General features: G+C 41.1%; 1 protein-coding gene across 14 annotated transcripts in view; it reads left to right on the forward strand.

The window, feature by feature from the left end:
* MLIP (muscular LMNA interacting protein) overlaps positions 1-25929 on the forward strand; it is a 306379-nt gene that overhangs the window by 5839 nt on the left and 274611 nt on the right. For 13 of the 14 annotated variants that reach the window (XM_005696194.3, XM_013973909.2, XM_018039223.1 and 10 more), the window contains exon 1: positions 5441-5609. The exons of the other annotated variant lie outside the window; for it this stretch is intronic. In XM_005696194.3, the coding sequence (XP_005696251.2) occupies positions 5547-5609 (63 nt within the window). In that variant the 5' untranslated portion in view covers positions 5441-5546. Of the gene's footprint in view, positions 1-5440; positions 5610-25929 lie in introns of those variants that run through there. 14 annotated transcript variants of the gene reach the window in all.

Here is a 25929-nt window from a genome sequence, read left to right on the forward strand (position 1 = left end):
GGGGTCGCACAGAGTCGGACATGACTGAAGTGACTTAGCAGCAGCAGCAGCAGATGCTTTAAGTGACTGAATGACTCACATACACACAAACGCTTAAAGTGCTTGGATAAAGTGATGAATAAAACACCCTCTGGTGCTTATATGGTACAAGAAGTCCCCCACATACGGATGAGTTCTGTTCTTAGAGTGCATTCATGAGTCCAATTTGTTCGTAAGTCCATCAGAGTTAGCCTAGGTAACTAACTGCCACAAACAGCTACATAGTACTGAACTGTAGTATGTTTATAATACTTTTCACACAGATAATACATAGAAAACAAACACAAAAAATAGAGAAAACATGTTTAATCTTACAGTATAGCACTTTGAAAAGTACAGCAGTACAGGACAACAGCTGGCATACAGGGGCCGACATCAAATGAACAGGCAGGAAGGGTTACTGACTGGAGGGGGTAGAGGAGGTGGGAGATGGTGGAGCTGAAGGGTCGTCAGCAATAGGAGTTGGAGAGCAACCTGGAGCTTCCTTCACACTTGGCACTGATGAAACACACATTTGCGTCTTTCAAAGTTTGCAACTTGAAGGTTCGTATGTAGGGGACTTACTGTAGTAGGAGATATGAACTGAAAATAAATGTTGAATATGGATAAACTTCAAATTAATTGCACCATCTCCCATGCTAGTAAGGTCATGCTTGCGTGCTATGCCTCAGCTTTATGTGAACCAAGAACTCCCAGATGTCCAAACTGGATTTAGAAAAGGAAGAGGGAGATCAAATTGCCAACATTTGCTGGCTTATAGAGAAAGCAAGGGAATTTCAGAAAAAAATATCTATCTCTGTTTCATCAACTATTCTAAAGCCTTTCTATGGATCGTGACAAATTGTGGAGAGCTCTTAGAGAGACGGGAATACCAGACCATCTTACCTGTCTCCTGAGAAACCTGTATGCAGGTCAAGAAGCAACAGTTAGAACCCTGTATGGGACAACTGATTGGTTCAAGATTGAGAAAAGAGTAGGACAGGGCTGTCTGCTGTCACTCTGTTTGTTTAACCTATACGCTGAGCACATCGTGAGAAATGCAAGCTGGAATCAGGATAGGTGGGAGAAACATCAACAACCTCAGATATGTGGATGATACCACTCTAATGGCAGAAAGAGAAGATGAACTAAAGAGCCTCTTGATGAAGGTGAAAGAGGAAAGTGAAAGAGCTGGCTTAAGGCTAAATATTAAAAAACTAAGATCATGGCATCTGGCCCCATTAGTAGTGACAGATTTCCTCTTCTTGGGCTCCAGAGTCACTGTGGATGGTGACTGCAGTCATGAAATCAGAAGATGATTGCTTCTTGGCAGAAGAACTGTGACAAACCTAGACAGTGTGTTGAAAAGCAGAGACATTTCTCTGCTGACAAAGGTCCGTATAGTCAAGGCTGTGGTCTTTCCAGTGGTCTACAGTTGTGAGCGCTGGACCATAAAGAAGGCAGAGCACCAAAGAATTGATGCTTGTGAACTGTGGTGCTGGAGAAGACTCCTGAGAGTCGCTTGGGCAGCAAAGAGATCAGTTAATCTTAAGGGAAATTAACCCTGAATACTCATTGGAGGGACTGAAAATGAAGCTGAATCTCTAGTATTTTGGTCGCCTGATACAAACAGCCAACTCGTTGGAAGATTCCCTGATGCTGGGAAAGATAGAGGGCAGAAGGAGAAGAGGATGAGATGGTTGGATGGCATCACCAATTAATGGAAATGAACTTGGGCAAACTTTGGGAGATGTTGAGGGACAGTGAGGTCTGGGGTGCTGCAGTCCATGGGGTCACAAAGAGTCAGACATGACTGGGCAACTGAACAACAATGACAACAAAAACTTCAAATATCATGTATAATGATAGACTAGCAGAAATGATAGGAACTGTGAAGTAGAAGCGGAGAAGGCGGTGGCACCCCACTCCAGTGTTCTTGCCTGGAGAATCCCAGGGACGGGGGAGCCTGGTGGGCTGCCGTCTATGGGGTCACACAGAGTCGGACACGACTGAAGTGACTTGGCAGCAGCAGCAGCAGTAGCATGGAGTAGAAGATGGCAAATAAATGGACAGAGGATATGCTACATTAGATGGTCACTGGGGAAGCTCTGGATAAAGGGTGAAGGGAGCCATGTGACTCTGGAGGGATATGTTTAAATGTATTTTACATATGTTTAAGGACCAGGAGCTTTCCTTAGGTAAAATTATGCCCATATAAAAGCCAACCTTCATGCACTTGCTGGTCCAACAGAAGCGAAGAGCTGTCCTTTCTGTTTATCAACAACAGCAAATATGTTCCTTCCTCTGACCAGACAGCTGTCTCTGCAGAGTCACATGGCTCCCTTCATCTTAACTTAGCTACCTCTGTAAAGATCCTATCTCTAAATATTGTCTTATTCTGAGAGACTCGGGGGTTAGGATTTCCACTGTGAATTTTGGGGGGAAGACAGTTCAGCTGGTAACAATGGAAAAAATAATAGTGCCTACCTAGAAGTGTTTAACAAACATTAAGAATAGGTAGGTAGAATAGTTATCTACCTCCTACAAGTGGTTTAGAGAATTAATTGAGACAATATATGCAAACTCTTAAAGCCATTGCTGGCACACGGTGAGTGCTGTTGGGGTGTGCTGTGTAAGAGTGCTGTTATCTTATTTATATTCAGTCGCACCTACATTGTGAGCTTGTTGGAGGAAGGAAAGCAGAGATTATATCTTTGCATTTTTAATTATTTTTATCCATTATTTAAAAAATCTGCCTGCACCTAGTACTTTTCAACCATTATGTATACTCAGCACACATTTGTATAATTAAACTTTCCATTCTTCCCATTATCACTGGCATCTGCTCCTTCCCCAACCAGCTTTGCGTCCCACCCTCCCTTTCACCTTCAGGTATTATACTAGCAATGACCAAGTTTTCTTTTGCAGTCATAGTATGCTGGTTTTTTTTTTTTTTTTTTTTTTTCTAGAGCGATTTTGGGAGGTCTCCTTTGTAACTGAAAGTGAGGTCCAGCTGCTCACCATGCAACAGCCAATAAAGACGCAAGGTTGGGGAAAGAAAAGTTTGCTTTAGTTTGGATGCCAGCAAGTGGTGGGTGGGGTGGGAGGAGGAGGGTGGACTTCTACCCAAAATCCGATCCCACCTCTGACAATCAGTGGGCAAGAGCTTTTATAGATGGAGGAAGGGGACTCCGTGCAGTAACAGTACAGTCAGCTCTGACAGTCCTCTTGAAATTGGTCATCAGTGGTCTGATCGGTGCCATCTTGATTGTTTTAAATAGTTAATCTTCAATTCCAGGGTCATTTTTTCCCCGTTTCTTTGAGGCCAGTTCTCAGAACTGTGATGCTGTGTCATGCCTACAGTCTGGTCACTTCTGCGGTTTCAGTATCTGTAAGACAGCTCACAGGATATGGCTCAGAATATTATCTATAGTTCTTGAGAAGAAATTAAAGGTCTCTGATGCTTAATGACTACTGTGATTAATCTTGTTGGGCTCTTTTCCCTTGCTTCTGCATTTTCTCACTTCTCTGATTAAACTTATTCTTTGGCTAAGGTTTCTCACAGACGAAGGCAGGCAGAGGACGTGGAGGCGAAGGACCATAAGGTCCTGCTCCGTTTCATCTTCACATGAAATGTCAACTCTTGCCTTGCTTTTGACACGTATGGATTTTGCATGCTAATCAGCCTCTAAGACTTATGTTTCCAAACTTGTTAGAACAATAACTGGCATGTGTGATTCCCTTTCTGGATCTGAGGAGAGCCAAAGAGGGAAACCACTTTTGCCCATGAGTCTGATAGAAGTTTCTGAATTCTCATCCTGAAGCATTGGTGGCTAGGTTTATTTCTGCTAAATGTTTCACTTCTAGAATCCTCAGCCCTTCCATCCTGATGCAGACAGAATAAGCCTAGTGCACCCGGCCTGATGACAGAGAACCAGCTGTGATCACGCCAAAGGTCAGAGCCGCGCAACAAGTCTCCTGAAATGTTTTCTTTAAAAAGTGGAGGAAAAACTGATAGGAAATGTGAGTTACAATCACAAACAGGTGTGAAAATGATCTTTGAAACAGCCTGAGGGAGTAGGTCACCGTAGATCAGTCTTAACTTACTCTGAAAGCCATTTTTATTGCCATCCACATATCTAATTCGCTGTAAAAAACGGGGAGTTAATTACACGCTACACAGTTAATTTTTTTTCAGGCATATAACTATTTCTAAAGAATTCTTGCAACAGTTGTTCAACTGGAAAAAGTGAGTTTCATGTTCTATGTCATAACTTTGTTCCCAGTAGAATATCCAGGATAATGAAATAAAAAAAATCAGATTTGTGAAGGAAAATATCACTTTCATTTTATGAAGTTTGTAGACATAATTTGCCTACTTTTCATGGAATAAAGTTGACAACACCTCTCAAATATATATGTTGTGTGTCTGAATAGCTTTAATTAGTTAACTTTGTGCTTTCCTTGAGGTGACTTTTTAAAGTTTTGAACTACAAAATAAGGCATAAATGTCTAGATTGCCAGGATTCAAATCGGAATTAGAAAGACTGGGGCTGGCTGATTCATATTTGCTATAAGGCCATCACATTTGTCCTTTAATTTTATTTTGTAAAAATTTTTTTTAGTGTTATTCTCATCATTTATTGATACAGAGATTAAAAAAAAAAAGATGACCTATTTGTAGAGCTTATATTAGTACAGAGGCTTGAATGCCAGATTTAGATTGTATATAAAGATTTGTTTTTTGATGTGGGTCATTTTTTTTTGAAACTTTTTGTTTTATATTGGAGTGTAGCCAGTTAACAAAGTTGTGATAGTTTCCGTGAACAAAAAGTGACTCAGCCAAGCATGTACAGTGTATCCACTCTCCCTAAACCCCTCTCCCATCCAGGGGGCTCCTAATATTGAGCAGAGTTCCATGTGCTATTCAGTAGGTGATGTGAACGATTTTCAAAGTCTTTATTGAATTTGTCACAATATTGCTTCTGGTTTTTTTGGCTGTGAGGCATGTGGGATCCTAGCTCCCCAGGCAGGGATGGAACCTGCCCGCCTCTCTCCCTGCCCTGGAAGGCTAAGTCCCAACCGCTGGACTACCAGGGAAGTCCCAACACATTCGTCCTTTTAAAATTTGCTTATTAGGCCCATATTCTATAGTATGTTTTATTCGACTGCAACGGTTATTAATGAATTCTTTGACAGCGGCTTTTTGTCACAGACATCTTTCTTGGCTCAGGGAACCTAACGTAGGGATAATCTCTTGTTGGAGTTGCTTTCTTATCTAGTGACATTTATCATTATCTAAGGCCAGCTGCCTGACGTCTCTTCAGGGCTCTGTTTATGGGGTTTGAACATCTATAAATGGAAACACTAGCTAACCAGAAATTATCGCCAGGGCTTTCTGATAGTGTCCTGGGCTCTCACAACTTGGAATGTCCTGCAGTATCTAACATGTAAGCACGTCACATCATTTTCTAGACAGAATCGGAATCTTGCCTTTTCTCTTTCTCTCTCTCTCATTCTCTTTCAACATGGACTTTGAAAAGCATGGGGAAGGAAGCTTATTAAATGAGAATTTAGAGGAGAAACTGACGGTAAGACTGATATTTCACAAACACGGATTTATAATGCAAGTAACAGAGCAGAAATCAGTTGTTATAGTGTGAAAAAGTTATACCGGTCACCTATATTTCCCTGTTTTTCTGGTCAATGACCTTGAAATCAGTGAGTTCCAAGGGTTTTGCTGAAAACAATGTGATAAAATTATTAATATGATGTCATTACTAGAATGTGGGTAAATTAGATTTAGTTAAGTGATATGGTTTATCTTTGTTTTAACAACCAGAATCCATTTATTTTGAGACCTGGTGGTGATTGCCTCAATACTGGGAGATTATTTTCTTTACTCATATGAAGTTTAGCGAATATTCAAAACTCAATTTTAGAGATACCAGGAATGTGTGTCAAGGGAAATCTGAGTATTATGGACAATTTTAATTTTTTTATGGAAAAAGTTAATGATAAAATGTAAGGATAAAATTTACTTTTGAAAAAGTTTAGTTTTTCGCAGTCAAATTTGTAAAAGTTGCTTTACCTTGATGCTGAGAAATTCAGTGTCAGTAAACACAGTGATCACTTCTGTTTGCTCAAACACAGAATGTACTGTAACCTAGGGTAGAATGTTTTGTTCATGGTTCACCTGATAGGTTTAGGAGATTAATTGTGTTTATAAAGTGACTGAGGCTTCAGAGTTAATGTTAGAACAGGGCATGGCTTATGTTAATAGCTGTGCAAGTAGCAAAAACTAAAACTGTATTGACTATAAGACTGTGACTTCTTGAACTCATGAGAATGTGTTGTTCTTGATGTCTGACACTGAGGTGTAAGCACTAACAATGATATTAAAACCTGAAAGGTGGAAGAAAAAACCATATTGAGTTGAAAACTCCTAACATATGTTAGAATTTCAAGGTCTTGAGGAAATATATTGGATAAAATAGATACAACTTCTTCTTAAAGGATTTGGGTCATTTTGAATATTGACCGTGGACCTCTCTTCAGGTGGTTGTTTAAACATGTCATGGCCCCAGACTGCTTTGCTTTTGGACTGTTTTAAAAAGCCATGTATTACTGTAGAACTAACCAGCGGTTTTGAATCAGGAAGATCTGATGAGAATCCTCACTCCATCACTTCTAAATGTGGGATGATGGGCTTTTGTTTAAGCCTTTTGCGTCTCAGTTAACTCGCTTGTTGATGGGGAGCGGTGATACTTAATTGGAAGGCTGTTACGAGCATTAACTATAACGTATGTGAAGTCCCTCAGATGAACCTGTTACTTTCAAACTGCTTTTGGCCTGACTTACTTAGCAAGTACATATCCAGGCTTTGTTTACATAGAAAGAGAAAGCTGACATGCATTTCAAAGTAAAAGGCACACTCAAATATGTTGACTATAAAGGCTTAGGAGTTATAAAACTTTGATGGAACCAGATAGATGGTTAATAAATACACCAGTAAGAGTTGCTATGAACGAGTGTGAGGTTTGATCCAGAGCTCACTGGCAATCTTTTAGAGGAAGTTTTGCAAATAAATATAGTGGACATGGGGCAAGTGAACAAAAGTGAAAATGAACTCTTGGTGTATAAGCGTTTCACTGTCCGGAGGTCAAATGTGCCCGAATCTCTCTGGAACACAGCTCTGAATCCAGAAGTGAGCAAAAACCTCTCTTTAGAGGGAGCAATTGCCATAACATTCATGGACTTTACTCTGGAGGGGAAGCCTAGGACTGGCCCCTGATTCATTTCCACGAGATTGGAGGAAAATGTGGGGTGGATCGGAAAGTGCCAGAATATCCAATCTGTACTGAGCATAGGTGGTTCTCAGGGAGGGCAGGGACACAGTAAATAAAGTTCAGTACTTGGGAAAGTTACCTGTGCAGATAAATAGATAAATAAGTAAATAGTGCCTAGTACTCAGCTGCTCAGTCGTGTCTGATTCTTTGTGACCGTGTGGATTGTAGCCTGCCAGGGTCCTCTGTCTTTGGATTTTTCCAGGCAAGAATACTGGAGTGGGTTGCCATTTCCTACTCCAAAAATAAGTAAATAATACAACAAGTAAAATTAAAGCAAGAAATCTTGACTACTCTCTAAACTCCTTTTCTTTTAGATTATTAAATGCATCAACAAAGAATTTCACTTACATTGATCTTCAACTGAAATTTATTAATGAAAAGGAAAATACATTATTAACAGAGTAAAATAGTCGTGCAGCTCAGAGCATTCTGACTTAATGGTGGTTTCTTTCTCTTAAAAGGTGATAAGAACAAATAGATCTCACACATGAGTCTAATAATTTCTATCACATCAGTTAATATATCTCGAGACAATTCTATCTTCCCAAGTAATAAATGTTCAATAAATATCACAAAAATCATCATAATGAGAAGGGTGTGGCATCCAACTCATTTTATATGGATGCTTGGTAGGAACAAATGAACACAGTAGAACTGACTACTGTGTGTTTTACTCAAAAAATATTGCTTTTTTGAGTGAAAGGAACTATCTGAGATTGAGAAAGAAATCCTTCATCTGACAGTTTGTTAAACAGGATGTGTATAATGTAAGAAGCTGAAAACTGGTATTTTAAGTAAAATTTACCTTTAATTATTAAAAATTTTTTACTTATTTTAAATTTGAGGGTGAAAGCCTTATCCTGTGACATGTAGATTTCCTTAGGGTCTCACAAAAACATTCTCCACAATTTCAGGGAAAGAGAATCATGACACTTTTGAATACAATGAAAGAGAAATGATGTGGAAGAAAAAATGATGGGTAAAATATAAGCATACAAAACATACATTTAAAAATTCTGTGGTAATCCAGCAAAGGGTAGTACTTTAAGATTAAATCAATCATCAGTTTATAGATTCAATAATAAAAATAAAATCTTTTAAAGACATCTGTTAGCAAACAAAACACAGAACTGCTGTTTTGGCTATAATTCCCGATATTATTGTTGAGTTTTGTTTGGAGCATTTTCAAAGAGTCAGCCTCGTGTCTGTCCTGTCCTGAGAAACAAAAAGATCCTTTCAGATCGGTATGTATTCCTGAATGCCCATTTGAACAAGACACGTGCTAAGGGCTGCCACGGACCATGCTTGATAAAGCCTTGGCCATCGAGGAGATTATTATGTTTTGATTGTTTTTTAGTAGATTATAAAAGAATAATGGTAAGCTTAAGTAGCTTAGAAATATTCTAAGGGTACAAAACATAAACATTCCAAATTTTTTCATTCTTACATAGACTCGGGACAGCAAGACTATATATAATTACTCATCAGAATGTCTTAACAATGAGAACAATCGTGAAGTATTTTATGCAGTAACATATTTTATTTCATTATAATATCGACTGCTGGAGGAGATCACAGAGAGAACATGACCTCTGGTTGACTCAAGAGCAAGACCCAGGCAGTGGAAGCCTCCTCCCTGGTCCCCTGTCCTTAGAATATGAATTCTGTCCACTGTTCCCACAGTGGGAGCAGTTTCAGGGATGCAGCCTTGAGAAGGGGATGCTGAGACTGTCTGGGTGGGACGGTCTGACTGGACCCAGTTAGGACCTCTCTGTAAACTTCTAAGATTCTGACAGGCAATCCAGGAGATTCACTGGCTGATGCCCCTGTATGTAACATCCCTGTTTATTAAACCTTCCACCCACCTTCTGGAGTGTCTACCCCTTCTCTGGTCTCTCCTAACCCTCCCTATATGATAACCAATTTCAAATTTCACCCAGCAAGCTCCCAAGGCATCAAACCAACATCTGCATACCTATTTATTTTTCTTATTGTATCTAACTAGGGTCCCTGGTAACAGGCACTCAGTAGGTGCTTCCATATCTGAACAAAAAAGTGTATACTACTGCCGATGTTTTTGGTGTGTTATTGAGAGATTATTTTCTGTACAGCTTGAGTGTTGTTTCTGATCTATGCGTTATTTCTGACAAGGTAGCATCACATAATACAATAAGTGGTAAATTTAAGTTTGTAATTCTCTGGAGGAAAGGCGCTGGATCTCTGTATCTTTATATCATAATTGATTGCCCTAGATCCTTAATAAACTAATGCTGGTGATGACCAAAATGAAGGGAAGCAGAGAACAAAAGAATGATATTTCCTTTTCTTTGACATTTGGTTATTTATCTTGAAAACTTCCTTCCATTTCTTTGCTCTTTGTGAGTGGTCCAGTGACTCTTGCTATGTTCTGGACTTCACTGAGAAGTTGTTCTGAATGTCTACTGTGTCTGGTTACTCTGATGTAGAGGATGTGAGTTAATCTGTGCCCAAACCTTAGCTCCTCCATGCTACTGCTCATTTGGTTTTACGGGTGGCACCGTCACGGAGAATGGCAGGCATCAGCGCGTCTCTGAGAATGCCGCTGATCTCTCTGGCACGTCTGTGGTGCCTGCTGTGAATTCTACACGCCTCCCAAGATGGCTCATTCGTCATCAGTGTATTTTGAATTTAACCGTTTCCCGTTTCTCTAGAGAGAGCCAAAGCTCTGTAATAAGCTGGCACTCAACATGAAGTGAAGTCGCTCAGCTGTGTCCGACTCTTCGCAACCCCAGCTCCTCCCTCCATGGGATTCTCCAGGCAAGAGTACTGGAGTGGGTTGCCATTGCCTTCTCCGACACTCAGCATACTCTATGGAAATAATTATTTTTCACAAAACAGATGGGTAGTACTGAACACAATTTTATGGTAAGCGGCTCAGTAAGCCTCCCTTGACTGGAAGGCAAACAGAGGAAACTCAGAACTAGGCTTCTCTGAATTCCTGAGCTCAGCGTCACTTCTGAATTGTTAGTGAGATCAAGTAAGTTGTTCTCATATCTTACAGGGGTAGGCCTCCTCTGAGAAGTCAGTAGAGGGGCATAGGATTGATCAGCCTGCACCAGGTATTAGGGAGTTCATTGATTAAGACACGTTCTCCAAAGAACTGAAGCAGCCCTAAGCATTGTGGGTAGTAAGAAGATTCTGGTTTCACCTGAGGTGAAGATGTATAGTTGCACAGAGTAACCGTGAGTCCTGACCATTGGCAAGTCAAAGTAAAAAACTAAGTAACTACTCTTAGAGCTCTCTTTCATGAGAAATAGTCCCACCCTAACCTCTCTCTGGCCTCCTCTCCAGAGAGCCAGTAACAAATTTTTAAAGCTATCTGAAGAATCTGTAGCATGAAATAAAAAACGGAGGGAGGAGATGAAACACTGAGATGCCATAATGGTGATGGGTCACTGTCATGGGAATCAGTGGGAAACTGTCAAAGCAGTGGGAACTGAGTCTTCTTTTAAAACTAATTTTTATTGGAGTATAGTTGCTCTACAATGTTGCATTAGTTTATGCTGTGCAGCCAAGTGAATCAGTTGCATATGTGCATGTATCTCCCTCTCTTTATAGTTCCTTGCTAGTTAGGTCACCACAGAGCACCGAGTAGAATTTTATGCAGTAGGTTCTCATGAGTTAGCTGTGTTATGTAGAGTGGTGTGTGTATGTCAGTCTCCACCTCCCGGTTCATCCCGCCCATCCTTCACTCCTTGGCAACCTTAAGTTTGTTCTCTACATCTGTACTCTATTTCTGCTTTGAAGATAAGTTCATTTATACCATTTTTCTAGATCCCATGTATAAGTGATGATATATGATACTTGTTTTTCTCTTTCTGACTTACTTCGCTCTGTACAACCATTGCTAGGTTGTTCCACGTCTCTGCAAATGGCACTATTTCATTCCTTTTTTGGCTGAGTAATACTCCTTTGTGTATTCATATATAGATACACCAAGTCTTTCCTGTCTATTCGTCTATCAGTGGCCACATGTGAATTGCTCCCCTGTCTCGGCTCTTGTAGATAGTGCTGCTATGCACGCTGAGTGCAGGGCCAGGCAGCCTTCTGAACTATGGTTTTGTCTGGATATGTGCCTAGGAGTGGTGGTGCTGGATCATATGGTAGCTCTGTTTTTAGCTTTTTAAGGAAACTCCATACTGTTCTCCATAATGGCTGCACCAATTTTGTAGTTGAGTCTTAATGCGCATCATGGCAGAATAAGGTGAGGCTGGGAAAATGATGAGTTAGGGTAGGTGAGTGTGTGCAGGTGTTCTGGGGACCATTCAAACATATCTATGAAAATCAGAACAGAGAACCTACATGTGTGTGTGTGTGTGTGTGTGTGTGTGTGTGTGTGTGTGTGTGTGTATGAGACGAGGACTTCTTACTCCAAAGAAGAGGCTTTCTTCCTCTTCCTAAGTGCCTGTGTGGTGAAAAGCATGTTGTATCTGAGGCTAGGGAAGGTTGTATTTGTCTGGCTTTTGACAATTCACTTAACCTTTGGTGTCCTGGGGCTTAGTCAGTAAAGAATGTGCCTGAAATGCAGGAGATCTGGGTTCAGTCTCTGGGTTGGGAAGATCCCCTGAAGGAGGGCATGGAAATCCACTCCAGTGTTCCTGCCTGGAGAATCCCATGGACAGAGGAGCCTGGCGGGCTACAGTCCATGGGGTCACTAAGAGCTGGACACAGCTGAGTGACTAACACTTGTGTTTCACTTTGGTGTCCTAGCTAAGAGGCTAGGTTGTACAAGGCTGGGTTGGATTTGTCAAGATTGTTATTCTTTCTGAAACTTTGAGTCTGTAGCTAAATACCCTTTGGCTGTGTGCTGATTAAATTTTTTCCATGGCAGAGAATGTCTGTTTATACAAACATTGAAATAATTTGTGTTTTTATGTCATCACTGACCAAATGTAAAACAGAAGTCCTCGTGATTAGATTAAACCTTCCTTGCAGTATAGAAAGTTCACAGTTCAGTACTCACAAATTGAATTGCATATATTTTCAATGTTCTCACTGAGAAATGACAAAGATTTGAGAACTGGATCATGGAGGAAAATTATGGAATTGATGAAGAAAGAAGCAGGTAATTGCTTCCATATCAATATTGAGATATTATCAAAATAAGGCATTCTGTTCTCTTACAGCAGTACATAAAAGAAAGTAGGCTCTGTGTTTTCATCAGGAGTAGCAATTTACAAAATATGGGCTCCGTGGTTTAAATGTTGTTTCTGAGATGGTTTATTTAGGGCGTGTTCATTCCCTCTAAGCAGTTCTCGCTGCTCCTTGCAATGTGCCTGACACAGATAACTTGGTCCCTTTGCAGCTCTAATTTTAGTCCCTTTTGCATCACTGAGGTTGAGGAAAAAGTGGATTGCACACGAATGGCAAAATCCTAGCCACCATTTCCATTTTTCTTTTTTCTCAAAGGAAAAAAAAATGAGGGCTGTGTCTATTAGAACCCAGGGCAGGGAGGTGAAGAGTAAAGTGAGACTGATAAGGATCCCGATTTCTACTTTATGGTTCACAGGAAGTTCTCGAAGCCAAACCAGTCCTTTGAAAATCACTGCTAATTAAAGCAGTGTCTGCTGATAATGTAAGTCTGAGATGCGCTGTTTGAATGGATCTTTTGCTGGAGCTCTGTGTGATGGCGAGTCACAGAAGAAAGATGGATGGTAGGCTCTCACGGAGCTGTGATTTCACAGCGACATTTTAACACCCTGTACTGCAGTGAGGTGGTTCCTAGGTTCTCGTTGTGGGAATTACAATGACTTAACTAGCCAGGCGTGCTGTCCGGGGTACGGCTCCCCCCAGGGGATGGCAAGCAGACTGTGGTATTAGTGATGCCAGCACATGAGAGAGTCATGGGCTTTGTTTTGCTGCCTGATCATAAAAATAAGGAGATGGCTTTTTAAAATGGTGAGAGGGTGTCTGCTATTTAACAGCCGGCATTTCTCTTTTATTTATAACCTGAGATTTTCTGGAGCGTCCTTTCGTCAGTTTCCTTCTCAGTTAAGTGGGGGTTTCCTTGCACAGGTAGCTTCTGGGGAAGATGTCACCACAGTTTTTTCTCCAAGATTGGCCTTGTGTCTGTCAGGATGTAGCCATTCAGAGACCACGTCATGCTCGTGAATACTGACTTGATGACGTTCATTTTCAGAGCAGAGGAGAGAGCTCACAGGATTGCTTTCCTGAACCTGTTACACTTTGCTGGGATATCACGTCATCATGGGGAAGCTGAATGAGAAAATGTCAGCTTGAATTAATAAGCTCATTAGAGAATGGGCAGCTCTTTTAGAAAACGTGAAGGTAATATGGAAAAAATCAAATGTTTCCGTTTCTGTTTTGCTTTCCCAGTGGACCTCAGCTTTCAACGTGGGAATTCCTGTCTGTTTGTTGTTCCGTTGGCTTCTTCTCATTCATTCATTCATCCATCCAGCCTGGGAGTTCTCTGCGTGTAGCCTGTGACTTTCTGCCCACCCGTTTTCGTTTGCATAGCAAATGGAAGAAGAAGTGGGATGGGTCTTAGAGACCGCCAAAGAATTCTCTTCTTTGCAGCCCACCTACAGTCCTGCCCTGTGAAATTTGCCTTCATTGGCTCTGGTGCCTCCAGGGTTTGGAGAGACATCTCAGGGCCCCTTCCTGGCTGCAGCTCTGCTTCATAGAGCCATACCCCTCCGTCTCCTATCTTCCCGGAACTTACGGCACACAGCTTCATGCTGATTCCCCTCCTATGATAGGTCTCTTATAGTTGTGGGCTTATTCTTTTAGATTCCTTTCCTCTCCTTTTAATGTAGTCCAGAGGAGGATGTGAGGGAAACTCCTGGGCTCCATCAGTCTTCTTGAACCAAAAGACGTGTCAAAAGTCAATCTTCCTCAATCTTCAGCGTTGGAAAATCTTTTCAGTAGGTGGTGAGTGTTGTCAAACACCCAGATTCTTCACTGAGAGAGAGGTTCTGATGTGTAAATGTTGTATAAGCCATGGTATATGGTGTGCCAAGAAATATTCTGAGCATGTAATTAAAAATATTATGCTGTTTCTGAAAGTTGGAAAATTAAGAAAGTTATAGTTTTGACCCTGCTTCTTTGTGCCATAGCGATCGTGGTGGTTCAGTGCAGGGCCTCTGGGGTGAGCGTTCAAATCCAGGCTCTTACGTGTTCATTCTACGTCAGCTTCAGTTTCCTTATCTCCAAAACAGGATGTGACTCGCCTCCCAGGGCCATTATTTGGACTGGCAATGGGGAAATTTTGGAAAAGCACTTGCACACAACAAGCCTTCAGTAAACAGGAGCCATTAGACAAAAGGAAATCACAGTGGGGTACAAGTTACACAAACCCCTGGATTTATGTTTGGGGTTTGTCCTCTGCGAGAGAATGTGATTTCTTTTTTTTCTTTTTAAAAAGTTTTACCCACACTACATAGCATGTGGGATCATAGTTTCCTTACCAGAAGTCAAACCCTCATGCCCTGCCATAGAAGCAAGGAATCTTAGCCACAGGACCACTAGGGAAGTCCTGAGGATGTGATTTCAAACCAGAGGCAATGCTTAGAAGGTGTGCCATCATCAAAATTCTAAGCTTTAATTTTGTCTCTCCTGGAAGGGTGACAAAGTTTCAAAAGTAAGAGAGTTTATTTTTCCCAATTATTTTAATTTTAATCAATTTTTATTGGAGTACAGTTGCTTTACAGTGTTTGTTAGTTTCTACTGGACAGCAAAATGAATCAGCCCTACATATTCATGTATCCTTTCCCTTTGGGCTTCCTTCCCGTTCAGGTCACTGCAGAGCATTAAGCAGAGTTCCCTGTGTATACAGTAGGTTCTCATTGTTGTCTGTTTTCTGTATAGTATCAGTAGTTTCTACAGATCAATCCCCATCTCTCAATTCCTCGTGGCCTCCTACTTCCCCCTTTGATATCCATACATTTGTTCTCTATATCTGCGTCTCTGTTTCTGCTTTGCAGATAAGATCATCTATACCATTTTTATAGATTCCATATATATATATATATATGCATTAATGTATGATATTTGTTTTTCTCTTTCTGACTTATTTCTCTCTGTATGACACTCTCCAGGTACATCCCCGTCTCTACAAATGAACCATTTCATTCCTTTTTATGGCTGAGTAACATCCCATTATATGTATGTACCACCCCTTCTTTATCCACGCCTCTGTTGATGGGCATTTAGGTCGTTTCCGCATCCTGGCTATGGTAAACAGTGCTTCAGTGAACACTGGGGTGCATGGATCTTTTGGAATTACGGTTTTCTCTGGGTATACGGTCCAGAAATGGGATTGCTGGGTCAGATGGTAGTTCTATGCTTAGTTTTTTAAGGAACCTCCCTACTGTTTTCCATAGTGGCTATTTCAATTTATGCTTCCACTAACAGTGCATAGGGGTTTCCTTTTCTCCACGCCTTCTCCAGCATTTATTGTTTGCAGATTGTTTGATGATGGCCATTCTGACCCTTGTGAGGTGATACCTCATTGTAGTTTTGGTTTGCATTTCTCTAATAAAACATGGCACCCATTCTGAAAGACGTTATGGTCCATACTCAGTGGAGAATACTTATATTACATTAATGCAGATTCTATGTAGGGAGAGAACAAAAGGGCTAAATTGTTCAGTGCAAATAATTACGACGTACTTAATATGTAGCTCATACAATTAATGAAAAATATACCAGTGACTGCTGGACTTATTAAGGCTGGATGTTTGTAGGAGGGGAGGAGTTGAGGTGACTTGTTAGGAAGGCATCCTAGCGCATGTGTGTGTGGAATGTTTAAAAGAAGAACATCAGTTCAGTTCAGTCGCTCAGTCATGTCCGACTCTTTGTGACCCCATGGACCGCAGCACACCAGGCCTCCCTGTCCATCACCCACTCCCGGAGTTTCCCAAACTCATGTCCATTGAGTCAGTGATGCCATCCAACCATCTCATTCTCTGTTGTCCCCTTCTCCTCCTGCCTTCAATCTTTCCCAGCATCAGGGTGGGACTCTTTTCAAATGAGTCAGCTCTTCCCATCCAGTGGCCAAAGTATTGGCGTTTCAGCTTCAACATCATAAATATGGTTAAAAGTGCTGTTGGATTGAAAAAAGTTTTAAATCCAGAAACTGTTTATTCTCTTCAGGAGATCATAATTTATGTCTCTTACTTCATCTGCCATTTTTCTTCTCTGGACATAATGTATTTTCCTGGGAAAGCAAACCACCCATGGTTCATTTATTTACTTTAGAATTTTTCTATAAAACATATAGTTCCTATACTACAAGTAGGGCTTATATTGGGGCAACTTTTCTGGAGCATGATATATATTGAAGCCTTAGATACTTGTATGTCTACTGGCCAGATAATTTTACTCTAAGAATTGTTTTGAAGCAAAGAAATGTACAAATATTAGTTTCGATGATGTTTATTGCCATATTGTTTGTAAAAGCAAGAATAATGGACACAGTAGAGAAGTTAGTTACGAATCCATGATAATATTATATGAGGAAATTTAAGGGCTGTGGGATAGTGGACAATATACTCCATTTTTTTCCCTACAAAAATACATATATTGTACAATGTGGAATGAATGAGTTTTTTATGGACCTTCTACTTGGGAAGAACATTAGCAAGCAAATCAGTGAATGTATTTGGGCCGCACTTCTCTTTACAAATAAAGTCTGCAATACTGTGAGTTGAACTACATTTTTTAGTTTTACTAAATTTCAAATAGCTCAGAGTTATTTTTGTTCATAATAACCTCATGTTTTTACGATCCTGCTGAGCTGAGATTGTATCAGAGAAGAATGCAAGGTCAGCTGATATTTGGTGTACTATTCCTCACCTGAGAGCAGATTTATAGACTCTTGAGGGCTTTCATCTTTTAGCCAAAGAGCCTTGGGCCACCACCAGACTGCAAACTCCTCAAGGACAAGAATTGGATTTTCCTGGCATTGAGGTCCGTGTCTGGTATGTACCTGATAAATCTTGGTTAACTGCACAGGTGTGACTTTCACGTACATGTGGGTGTGCAGTGCACTTTATCTCACTTCCTAAGTAGTAAGCCTGTACTGAATTCATCCTAAGATTCGGCCATGTCTGGAGAGCTGGTAGCTTGGCACTTTCAAAAACTTGTTTTTTAAGAGACATTGAAAATCCTCCCAGGGAGAGACTTACCTCTGACTCCTGGGATAAAAGACAGATGAGATTCTTACGGTTTTGTCCATAGAAAATGAGGGACCCTAAGTATGGCAGGTCACTTTCCCTTCTGGGTGATCTTTCATTCGACCTCAGCTGTTTTGCTCGTGAGAAAAAAATGAGCAGAGTTGTCCTCTGGGGCGTCTGAGCAGCGTGGAAAGCACTAAACGCCAGTGTTCCTGGTGCTGGCAGCTTTGGCGATGGTGTCCGCATCCTCACTGCAGAGCCCTGGACGCTTGGTGTGGCCGTTGGTGGGCAGCGACGACGGGGGTGGCAGAACTGCAGATCTCAGCATTGGCGACAGCATGGCCAGGGTGTGGCCTGTGTGTGGCAGAGGGTGGCAGACTCCTGTGAGCCCAGGCGCTGGTTCCTGGAGCAATGAAAGAAGGGCAGAGGGGTGGAACTTTCTCAGAGTGGGGAGAAGGACAGCCACGGTGATGCTATCTTTTAATACACTTTTAAAATAATTAACTGAACTTCAGTTTTGCTCCAAGAACATGTTGTTTCCCTTGTGAAAAGTTAGGTACTATGAAAAATGGCAATTAATTAGGCATTTTCAGATACCTGGAAACTCGACCACTGGCAGTTATGATTAATGAGATGCTCAGGACATCAATAGAATCTGCATTATCCTTTGAGGATTATTATTATTTTTTTTTTTGAGGAGTGTATATTTTGCCAAGATTCATTTTCTTTTCCTACCAAATCCAGTGCTGTGAGGTAGATTATCCCAACACACTCTGCAGTAACAATCATACACTCTGCATGAGGTAGAACAGAGCACATACTTCTGTCTGGAATTTTTGTGCATTTGGCTTTGGGATTTTGAAAATAGTACTTGAGATATAAAAAGGATCATTTTTAGTTTCCCAAGTATTTAAAGTACTAGAAGTAATTTTAGGTTGATACTTACCCCTCCTCCTCCCCACTTTCCCCTTCCTTCTCATCATTTTCCTCCTCATTCTCCTTGCCCCCCTCCTTTTCCATCTTCTTTGTCTTTCGATGTCCAGATGTTTCAGCATCATTTATTGGAATGGCATATGCACTCTAATTATCCATGACAAAATTATCCCATGTACCATAGATTCTTTCAAACACCAGAGGAGTGCTTCATCATCTCAACAGCAGCCACCTGTGTTAATACTTACATATCAGTAGTTTTGCTATGATCTTGGCATCTCTCCATACATACTGGAGATACCAGTTCAGTTCAGTTCAGCTCAGTCGCTGAGTCATGTCCGACTCTTTGTGACCCCATGAATCGAAGCACGCCAGGCCTCCCTGTCCATTACCAACCCCCGGAGTTCACTCAGACTCACGTCCATCGAGTCAGTGATGCCATCCAGCCATCTCATCCTCTGTTGTCCCCTTCCCTTCCTGCCCCCAATCCCTCCCAGCATCAGAGTCTTCTTGAATGAGTCAACTCTTCACGTGAGGTGGCCAAAGTACTGGAGTTTCAGCTTTAGCATCATTCCTTCCAAAGAACACCCAGGGCTGATCTCCTTTAGAATGGACTGGTTGGATCTCCTTGCAGTCCAAGGGACTCTCAAGAGTCTTCTCCAACAGCACAGTTCAAAAGCATCAATTCTTCGGCACTCAGCTTTCTTCACAGTCCAACTCTCACATCCATACATGACCAATGGAAAAACCATAGCCTTGACTAGATGGACCTTTGTTGGCAAAGTAATGTCTCTACTTTTCAACATGCTATCTATATTGGTCATAACTTTTCTTCCAAGGAGTAAGCGTCTTTTAATTTCAGGGCTGCAGTCACTAACTGCAGTGATTTTGGAGCCCCCTCAAATAAAGTCTAACACTGTTTCCACTGTTTCCCCATCTATTTCCCATGAAGTGATGGGACCAGATGCCATGATCTTCGTTTTCTGAATGTTGAGCTTTAAGCCAACTTTTTCACTCTCCTCTTTCACTTTTATCAAGAGGCTTTTGAGTTCCTCTTCACTTTCTGCCGTAAGGGTGATGTCATCTGCATATCTGAGGTTATTGATATTTCTCCCGGCAATCTTGATTCTAGCTTGTGTTTCTTCCAGTCCAGCGTTTCTCATGATGTACTCTGCATATAAGTTAAATAAGCAGGGTGACAATATACAGCCTTGACGGACTCCTTTTCCTATTTGGAACCAGTCTGTTGTTCCAGGTCCAGTTCTAACTGTTGCTTCCTGACCTGCATATAGGTTTCTCAGGAGGCAGGTCAGGTGGTCTTGTATTCCCATCTCTTTCAGAATTTTCCACAGTTTATTGTGATCCACATAGTCAAAGGCTTTGGCATAGTCAATAAAGCAGAAAGAGATGTTTTTCTGGAACTCTCTTGCTTTTTCCATGATCCAGCAGATGTTGGCAATTTGATCTCTGGTTCCTCTGCCTTTTCTAAAACCAGCTTGAGCATCAGGAAGTTCACGGTTCACGTATTGCTGAAGCCTGGCTTGGAGAATTTTGAGCATTACTTTACTAGCGTGTGAGATGAGTGCAGTTGTGTGGTAGTTTGAGCATTCTCTGACATTGCCTTTCTTTGGGATTAGAATGAAAACTGACCTTTTCCAGTCCTGTGGCCACTGCTGAGTTTTCCAAATTTGCTGGCATAATGAGTGCAGCACTTTCACAGCATCATCTTTCAGGATTTGAAGTAGCTCCACTGGAATGCCATCACCTCCACTAGCTTTGTTCATAGTGATGCTTTCCAAGACCCACTTGACTTCACATTCCAGGATGTCTGGCTCTAGATGAGTGATCATACCATCGTGATTATCTTGGTCGTGAAGCTGTTTTTTGTACAGTTCTTCTGTGTATTCTTGTCACCTCTTCTTAATATCTTCTGCTTCTGTTAGGTCCATACCATTTCTGTCCTTTATCGAGCCCATCTTTGTGTGAAATGTTCCCTTGGTTTCTCTAATTTTCCTAAAGAGATCTCTAGTTTTTCCCATTCTGTTGTTTTCCTCTATTTCTTTGCATTGATTGCTGAGGAAGGCTTTCTTATCTCTTCTTGCTATTCTTTGTAACTCTGCATTCAGATGCTTATATCTTTCCTTTTCTCCTTTGCTTTTCATTTCTCTTCTTTTCACAGCTATTTGTAAGGCCTCCCCAGACAGCCATTTTGCTTTTTTGCATTTCTTTTCCATGGGGATGGTCTTGATCCCTGTCTCCTGTACAATGTCACGAACCTCAGTCCATAGTTCATCAGGCACTCTATCTATCAGATCTAGTCCCTTAAATCTATATCTCTATCAGATCTAGTCCCTTAAATCTATTTCTAGTCCCTTAAATCTATACTGGAGATATATAGATCCATAAATAGCTCTAACTCCCAAAGTCGATATTGTTTCTGTTTTAGTTTTATGTGTGAGGAAACCAAGGTGAAAGAGGGTAGTTTCACAGTCAGTAAATGGTAAAGCTCATTGCAATCCCAGGCTGCCTCCCCGTCCATGCACTGAATCACCAAAATGTGTTGTCTCTAAACTCAGTTTTCTTTATGGTTAAATTTGGTCAAGGACATATTCTGGGATAAATTTTATGTTTCCAATTACATGCTTTCTAATTAGTGTTTGGGTCCAAATAACTAATACTCCTACAGAAACACCAATAATGGTGGAACGAAACATCAGTTTGCTTAAAGATTCAGGTGCACAAGGTTACTGTTTGAGGAAAATTATGGGAAATATTTTCTGAGTGAGGTGTTTGCAGTATTTTTCAAATCTGAACTTTATAAGAACTTACTTTGAGATAGACTGCTACCTGAAATTTTATAACTTTAAAGAATAAAAAGATAGTTTCATGGGAAGCAACTTGTTTTTATGACCATCCATTTTAATTTCCCCTCTGGTACTATTAGCATTTATTTGTAAGAATCAGGGTTCTTTATGTAATGGACAGATTTTTAAAATTCTTATTTGACCAGGTGATGACGTGCTTTATGATTCAAATGGGGACCTTTTTGAGAGTAAAAGGGATGCAATTAATAATTACTTTATGACAACAGGCACTAACCAGGACTCTCCCAGACAAACCAGGGCATGTGGGCAGCTGGTATTTAACTTACTCCTGCATAGAGATCTGGGAATCAATGATTCCAGGGGTCAGGGATGACTCTTGAAAAGTCGAAAGTTTTCTCTAACAGACAAATGTCATTTGCTTCTATTCTTAGCAAAAGGACAGCCTGAATTTAGTTACTGAATATTTTTTTTTAAGAGCAGGAACTTAGTTTTCCTTTTTGTGTATCAGGTTATCGTGTGTGTGTGTGTGTGTGTGTGTGTGTGTGTGTGTGTGTGTGAGAGGGAGACAGATGGAGAGAGAGGGATGGAAGAGGAGAGAGAGAGGCTCTTTCATGGCACTCCTTCAGGGCTGCAGAGCTACTGGTGCAGCCGATGCCCTTGACCGTGAAAAGAAAGGGAGAACTCAGCCCAGGTTTCCTAAATGTTGGTTAATTTTACTTGTGAAATGAATCCAGTAAGAGAAAGAGAAGGGCCATAGACAAATAGCTGTAGTTCCATCAGTTTCTCAGTGGATAGAATATTTTATCACTTTATTCAAAGGTGTGGAAGCATTTTGTTCAAAGGTATAAACGGTACCATCCCCGCCCCCTGCACCCCCAGCATCATGCATCTTGTCATGAGGTCATCAGGACGTGGTGCTCTTCTCTTTGGCTCCTTGTCATTTTCTGAGTGAAGCTGAGTGGAATTGCAGGAAGAATGAGGAAAGCTGGACCATCAGTTTAGGCATGGCTGCGACAAGTTGCTTCATTTCCCTGGGTCTCAGTGTCCTCATGGTAAGAAGAAAATATTGGACTGGATCATATGAGGTTCCTTCCAGTTTTGATTAACGTGATTCTATAACCTTCTGGGAGGGGAGAACTTAGATTCTTGAAAGTTCTGATGGAGACATCATGCCTAGATTTCATGCCTCACCTGAAGAAAGGGGAAAATTCAAATGCTTCTGTGGTTTTTACCAGGGTGAATGACACCTGCCCAAATATGTTTAATCACTGAAAGTGTACTTTTAAAAGCATAGATCTATAGAAAATATGAGCCGTATTACGACGAGACCCCCACAAACCTCTCATACAGCTGGTGAGAAGTTGCTGTATCACTCAGGGAGCCCAGCCCAGCACTCCGTGATGACCTAGGGGGATGGGGTGAGGGGAGGGGAGGCAGGCTCCAGAGGGAGATGATACATGTATAATTGTGGCTAATTTGCGTTGTTGTATGGCAGAAACCAACACAACATTGGGAAGCAATTTTTCCTCAGTTAAAAATAAATTTTTAAAAATTAAAAATAAAAACACACAAAACATGGCAGTATAGGAATATTGGGCAAAGATGAAAAAACTGACAAAAAAGAGAATAGTTTACTGGTTTAAAAAATGCCAGTTTCTCTCCCCGAGTAGTTGAGCTGGCTTTGCCTAGTGTAAAGGGATTATAAATATGGTGGTGAGGGGCCTTGGCTTGACATCACATTGGCATTGTTCCTGGCTCCCACAGTTCACTGTGTTACCTGGGGCGTTTAACCTTGTCAAGTGCATTAACTTACAATCTTGGCAAGTTTATTAACTTCTTTAAATATCAGAATCTTTGTCTGTGAAATGAAAGCAATGATAGCCCTCATAACAAAAGTTATTGATAGAAATAACACATGTAAAAATATTAACACCTATTTCACTGTAATTCCAGCCAGTTGCTAAATTTTAATGGGAAAATTACTAGGCTAATTAACTTGTATTAGACGTTTAGTCTAAGTAGCTGCTATAAGTAGACCCAAATATATTGACTGAACACAGCAAAAATTATTTTATCTGTCATGCAACAGTCCTGGAAGGAGGGAGGAGGGAAGAGAGATCTCCAGTATGATACTCAGTGACTGCAGAGTAGAACTCAATACTTTGTTGTTGAGCATTAGGGAAGGGAGAGAAACACACACACCCTCTTGGGAACCTGAGGGTCATACCTGGACTTTCAAACGTTCTGTCAAGAGAGTAGAAAAGTGGTTTCCAAGGGCTAGTGGAAGGGTAAATAGGGAGAGATTGGTGAAAGGGAGCAAACGTTCAATTATAAGATAAATAAGGCCTGAGAATCTAATGTGTAATGTGGTGTTACGGTTGATAACATGCCATCATAGTTGGAATTTGCTGTGAGTGAAACATAAATGTTTTCACCAAAGGGAAGAAAGGTGAATAGGTGGGGTGCTGGAGGTGTTAACCAGGTTGGTGGCGGGATTGTTTCACAAAGTACACCTGTATCGTCATCACACTGAACACTTTAAATATTCTACAGTGTTATTTGTCAGTTATACCTCAGAAAAGCTGGAACAGCGTTTCCTCAGGATTGCCCTTTGAGAGTCACAAGGGCATAGTGAACATTTGTGAGTCTTACTGGTCTTGTCCTTGGTTGACACACAAGGCAAGGTGTAAGCAAAAAGTTTGGGCAGTTGCTTCTACGTGGAATCGAAAGTACAATGCAAATGAACCTATCTACAGAACAGAAATAGGTTCACAGACATAGACAATAGTCCTGTGGTTGCCAAAGGGGAGGTGGGTGGGGAAGGGAAGGATTGGGAGTCTGGGATTAGCAGATAGAAACTAATATGTCTAGGATGGATAGATAGCAAGGTCTCACTGTAGAGTACAGGGAGCTATCTTCAATATCCTGTGATAGACCAGAACGGAAAAGAATATGAAAAAGAATACATGTGTATATCTATGTATAAATATATACGTGTGCACGCCTGTTCTGTCGCTTCAATTGTGTCCGACTTTCATGATCCCATGGACTGCAGTCTGCCAGGCTCATCTGTCTATGGGGATTCTTCAGGAAAGAATACTGAAGTGGGTTGGGGAAACAATGGAAACAGTGACAGACTTTATTTTTTGGGCTCCAAAATTACTGCAGATGGTGACTGCAGCCCTGAAATTAAAAGATGTTTGCTCCTTGGAAGAAAAACTATGACACACATAGACAGCCTGTTAAAAAGCAGAGACATTACTTTGTTGACAAAGGTCCATCTAGTCAAAGCTATGGTTTTTCCAGTGGTCATGTATGGATGTGAGAGTTGGACCATAAAGAAGGCTGAGTGCCAAAGAATTCATACTTTTGAACTGTGGTGTTGGAGAAGACTCTTGAGAGTCCCTTGGACTGCAAGGTGATCCAACCAGTCAATCCTAAGGGAAATCAGCCCTGAGTATTCATTGGAAGGACTGATGCTGAAGCTGAAGTTCCAGTACTTTGGCCACTTGACGTGAAGAGCTGACTCATTGGCAAAGACCCTGATGCTGGGAAAGATCGAAGGTAGGAGAAGAAGGGGACAATAGAGGATGAGATGGTTGGATGGCATCACTGACTCAATGGACATGAGTTTGAGTAAGCTCCAGGAGATGGTGAAAGACAGGGAAGCCTGGTGTGCTGCAGCCCATGGGCTCACAGAGTTGGACATGACTGAATGAACAACAACTCTAGTATCAGTTGATGATATTTTTATGATTGAATGGGAGATAATACCTTGATCAAGGTGTAGTGTTCAGAAAATTTTTATTTATGCTTCCCCTGACTCTCCTGCCCCTCAGAATTCTGCTGAGGGTCAGCTGTGGTCCTGACAGGTGGCCTGAGTGCCCATACGATACATACTGTGTGTGTGTGTGTGATAAGTCGCTTCAGTTGTGTCCAGCTCTTTGTGACCCTATGGACTGTAGCCCACCAGGCTCCTCTGTCCATGGGATTCTCCAGGCAAGAATAAGTGGGTTGCCATGCCCTCCTCCAGGGATCTTCCTGACCCAGGGATCAAGCCCATGTTTCTTATGTCTCCTGCATTGGCAGGTGGGTTCTTTACCACCAACACTACCTGGGAAGCCCACAATACATACTAGGCTGTTGCCAATTCCCTCTGATAAGTTATCAGTAGACTTATTTTCTGATCTGACTCCAGTCTAAGTGAAGGTTACTGGTTTCATAATGAGGTTTTCTCTTATGTATGGTTGGATGAATTGAAGGTCCTTGAATAAAGAAGGCAGATCTCAGAAATTTCTCATTCATTCATGGTGTTTTCTAGAAGACTGGCTGCCAAAAATGGTTTGTGGATTATTGCTTGTCTGTGACAAGTGTGACAAGTGTTACTTACTCTAGAGTAAATGAGAAAAATAAGAACAAAGTAATCTCCTTCATAAAATAATTTGTTTATTCAATTTATTTTTTTTAATGGGGAGAGTACATCTTTCCTCTTTTTTTTTTTTTTTTTTGGTTTAAAATTTTTCTTTCTACTTATAACATGATGATGAATCTTGAAAAAAAGACAATTATTGATCCATGAAGTCCCAACGAACCGTCATGCTTTCTGGAATTTTGGCCTCTGCTTTCAGA

This window comes from Capra hircus, chromosome 23 (genome assembly GCF_001704415.2).
Source record: "Capra hircus breed San Clemente chromosome 23, ASM170441v1, whole genome shotgun sequence".
NCBI classification, from domain to species: domain Eukaryota; kingdom Metazoa; phylum Chordata; class Mammalia; order Artiodactyla; family Bovidae; genus Capra; species Capra hircus.